Genomic DNA, 4,849 nt, shown 5'->3' on the forward strand with positions numbered 1-4,849 from the left:
ATTTTACAACATAAACAGCCGCCGAGCTGTTTATGTATTATAGCTGGGCGCGCACGTAGCCCTATATATACACTATATATATATATATATATATTATAATATACACTATCCTGAACCTTGCATGTGCTTGCCAGAGGTATTCGCGATTACCACTACTCATGTGTGTTTTCTGTACTCGCTCAGATGAAAGTGCATATATATGAATTGAGCGTGTTCTCTTCACATCGCAGTGCCGCACAGCTGAAGGTTTTTTTTATTGGGATAAACCGACTTCGGGCAGATTACACTTTTGTTTTCAATTTCTGTTTCATTTTCTTTTTAGGATATGTTCACCAAATTGATGCTCTCTGCGTGGCTAGGGCTAGTCTGCAACTGGGTGCAGGCAGAACAGTGCCAAATCAAGCTATTAACCATTCTGTTGGAGTCCATTTGGAAACCAAATACGGAGAAAAAATCAATACAGGTAATAACTTACTACACGTACGTTGGGTTCAGAGTTAACACAACGATACGCACATAAGTGTTCGGTTATAGTCAATATGTTTATAATGCAAGAACTCTCTGCATTCTATACACCAATAAACAGAGCTGAAATGCTGTTGTTGTGTCCATTGTTCAAGATATTTTTTCCTGTCCCAATGGTACGTAGATTTCGTATACTATACGAAACTTCGTATACTATACTCGTATGCTATACTAGTGTGTATCTAATAACAAATTGCATTGCAGGAGATGCTTGGGCGACAGTCTATCACGAAGACGAGCAGTTGCCGCAGCAAGTGCGCCATCTACTGGAGAACGCGCTCTTGGTGGCGGAGGATGCCCCATTAGTATGCCCTCTGGTGAAAGCCGTCATCGAATGAGGGGAAATGGCGCGGCGCGACTGTTTAGCTGCCATGTGTATGACCAGCCAGCCATGCTCATAGGGTCTATGTCCCCCAGGGTACTGGCGGAACGCACCCTGGTAACTATTTGATATGGTTAGGGTTAGGGTTAGGGCTAGGGTTAGGGAGTGGGCGTAGGCGACTCCCTAGACTCGTTAGTAGAGTAGGCGAGGTAGGCCTACAGTCCGGCATATTATATAGTACCAGGGTACGTTCCGGTATACCGGACCGTACCCAGGGTACTTTCCGGCAGTACCCTTGGGGACATAGACCCTCTCAGCGCCAGCCATTCAATAATTCGCGGTTTAATCAATTTATGAATCTGTACGTGCACGTGCATATAATTGCGCGCTATCACTAGGGCCTAGTCAGGGCCACAGCCCTATATGCAAATTGGTAGGCTCGGGTTTTAACCGGAAAGCGCCCATTAGCTTTGATACATGGCTACATGCCTAGGCTAGATGGACGTTTTAAATAACTGAGGGCATGAAGCGAAAGGTATAGCATATATGGCGAGAGTCAACTAATGTACGTATGGGTAAAACCAGATTATCCATTCGGACAAAGTATATGCACTTTGTTTAAGACTAGGTTGGTTACTCGTGTGGGCCCGTCGAAGAAGTCGAAAAGGAATACTGGGGAAAAGACGCAACGCACACATACGCACACGCTCACTCACGCGCACGCATTCGCGCCCCCCCCCCCACGCACACACGCACGCACAAAGAGAGAGAGACATGCGAACACGCACACACGCACTCACACACACACACACGCACGCACGCACGCACGCACGCACGCACACACACACACACAATGTAACGAAATCAAGTCATGCGACACTTGGCGCGCCGGCGCGCCAAGTGTAGCATGATTTCGTAACGAAATCACTCGCAGTAGCTGATTTCGTAACGAAATCACTCGCAGTAGCTGATTTCGTAACGAAATCACTCGCAGTAGCTGATTTCGTAACGAAATCACTCGCAGTAGTTGATTTCGTAACGAAATCACTTTGTAGACTTGATTTCGTTACGAAATCAATGATTTTGTAACGAAATCACTCGCAGTAGCTGATTTCGTAACGAAATCACTCGCAGTAGTTGATTTCGTAACGAAATCACTTTGTAGACTTGATTTGATTTCGTAACGAAATCAGCCATGCGTCACTTGGCGCCCCATAGTTTTACCCTTGATTCTGTAGGTAGAGGCCAGCAATAGCATGGGCGTAAAGACGGTCGCTCTGCTAACCAACATGAACAATCCAATAGGCTTTGCTGTCGGCAACCATCTTGAAGTGATTGAAGCTATTCGTTGCCTGCACGGAAACGGACCAGCGGACCTGCAGTATCTTGTCGGGCAGCTAGGTAAAGCAAGAAAACGAGGGGTTTATGCCGATTACGTACTTTTTTACAATACAAACGAATACTTACTTGTTCAATTTATGGATTCGGTGACAGACTCGTATGTTTTTTTTATTAAACTCGGACTGAAACCTATATAAACAGGTGGCCGCCTCCTTTACAAAGCCGGTAAAGTAACATCGTCGACAGAAGGAGTTAACCTGATACTTGAAAAGTTGCAGGACAAATCGGCTCTTCATACATTTCGCAGAATGTGTGTTGCTCAGGGGGTAAGCAGCAATATGTTGTATGACTGTAATGAATGAATGTATGTGATGTGTTTGTGGAGTTGACCATATATGCAGACTGCGGTGAGGTCATCATCACCAATGTCGACTTTGAATACCAGACAGTAACATCTAGTATATTTCTGCTAAATATGGCCCAATATTTTTATTATTTAATCGGTGCCCGAGTGTCTTATAGTCTCAGCTATACCTCTCGTTGCCATTTCATCGACTAGCACGGAATACGGCTAATGGATATATATCACTGTTATTATAATATCTTGTAGCGAGCTCTATAATAAGTTACGATTTTACTTGTGTAGGCTGCAGAAGAAACGATGAAAGAGTTGTGCAGCGAGAATGCCGACTTCACCAAATTATTCAGACAATCAAAATTTACGACGCAGCTTCGGAGTCCGGTGACCGGTAAGCTTCATTTTTTTCTTAGAGTTATGTTTATTCCAGTACAGACGATGTTTTGTTGACCAACCACGCGGTAGGCCTACCGTTCTGAATTTCAATCACTGACTTTTATAGCTTAATTACCTCTTGGATGAAGGCGCGCCGGTTAAAAGCTTTCGATCTATTCTCCAATATTCCCACCTAACGCTATATGGTGACCGCATACATCGGACATGACACTTCATCTGACTCAAATCTACCTTATCGCTATTTCGTGCAGGTTACAAATGCCCTGGAGCTAACTAACTTGGTTAATTTTTACTCAACCGTGACGTTCAAACGTACATTTGAACCTCACGGTTGAGTAGAAATCCGGGGGGGGGGGCACTCCCATTGTTAAAGGTACTCGGGACGTGCCGCTGAACAGGGTATATTTTCCGAACATCATTATTGGCACATGCAGGGTTATCTAGATACCCAGCAAGCAAGCTGATATTGGCCCAATATTGGCAAAACAACATTGGGCCAATATCACCAGGCCAATATTGGCCCAATATAGGCAGATATTGGTCCAATATTGGCAAAACAATATTGGGCCAATATCACCAGGCCGATATTGAACCAATATAGGCAAGCCAATATAGGCAAGCAAAATGTGCAATATTGCAACAGTGTATAATTTTTAGCTCATCTGACATAGTCAGATGCAGCTTGTAGAATCGCATATGAGTCGGGCGTCCGTCCGGCCGTGCGTCCGTCCGGCCGTGCGTCCGTCCGGCCGTGCGTCCGTCAACAGTTGGGCACAAATCTAAACGGCTCGACGTACGGTCACGATATTCGGGACGTGGGGGGGTAATCCGAAAACGAGTTGGGATGTCGAAGCTTCTGAATATCTATTATTCTCCTCCTGATATAGCGAAGTCATACACAGTTGCACTGCTGTATCTTTTTACTTACTACCGGTATAGCAAAGCCTAGCTATCATAGATTTTAGATCTGTTTTAGTAGTTCGTAGATATATGCTCTGTGCGCGAACGCGGTGATGGGAAGGTGCTCTTCATTCGTTTGCAAGTGAGTTTAGCATCAGAACACCGCGTCAGTTTGAGCGCTGTTGCTCTGCGGCACTTGTTAGGCAGTATATTGGGACATTTAGTGTATTTTAGGGCGCAAAGCGGTTTTCAACAGGGTCAGATGTTCAAGGTACCCGAGGCACTCTCTATCCAGTGCCGAGACGATTGCCCCCCCCGGGGTAGAAATCAACTAAGTTATATCTATTATCAACCAACCGAATGAACTTATTCAAGGATTTACAAATGGCCTGCTTGAAGTAGCGACCCGAGATAGCATGTGGCCGCTAGCAGTTAGCCAAACCGAATATTATTATAATATTCCTAATTATTATAATTATTGTTTTAATTATATTATATTTATTAATTAATATAAACAATAATATAATAATATAAAAAATTTATTATTATTATTCATTATTATGCTTTTTATTATGCTTTTTATTATGCTTTATCATTAATATTCTTATAATATTTTTATGATATTTTACAACATAAACAGCCGCCGAGCTGTTTATGTATTATAGCTGGGCGCGCACGTAGCCCTATATATATACACTATATATATATTATATATATATTATAATATTACACTATCCTTGAACCTTTCATGTGCTTAGAGGTATTCGCGATTACCACTATCATGTGGTGTTTTGTGTACTCGCTCAGATGAAAGTGCATTATATGGAATTGAGCGTTTCTCCTTCACATCGCAGTGCCGCACAGCTTAAGGTTTTTTTTATGCGGATAACCGACTTCGGGCAGATTACACTTTTGTTTTCAATTCTGTTTCATTTTTTTTAGGATATGTTCACCAAATTGATGCTCTCTGGCGTGGCTAGGGCTAGTCTGCAACTGGGTGCGGACAG

The 4,849-nt window shown here is 43.2% G+C and overlaps 1 protein-coding gene across 1 annotated transcript in view; it reads left to right on the forward strand.

Moving 5' to 3' along the window:
- The window catches only part of LOC106807452 (thymidine phosphorylase-like), a 36,258-nt gene extending 31,409 nt beyond the window's left edge, over positions 1–4,849 (forward strand). Inside the window, exons 6-9 of the mRNA XM_014809779.1 lie at positions 2,086–2,248; positions 2,390–2,514; positions 2,835–2,937; positions 4,785–4,849. Of these exons, the coding sequence (XP_014665265.1) occupies positions 2,086–2,248; positions 2,390–2,514; positions 2,835–2,937; positions 4,785–4,822 (429 nt within the window). The 3' untranslated portion in view covers positions 4,823–4,849. The remainder of the gene's footprint in view (positions 1–2,085; positions 2,249–2,389; positions 2,515–2,834; positions 2,938–4,784) is intronic.

Source organism: Priapulus caudatus, unplaced genomic scaffold (genome assembly GCF_000485595.1).
Source record: "Priapulus caudatus unplaced genomic scaffold, Priapulus_caudatus-5.0.1 Scaffold216, whole genome shotgun sequence".
In the NCBI taxonomy this organism is placed as follows: domain Eukaryota; kingdom Metazoa; phylum Priapulida; class Priapulimorpha; order Priapulimorphida; family Priapulidae; genus Priapulus; species Priapulus caudatus.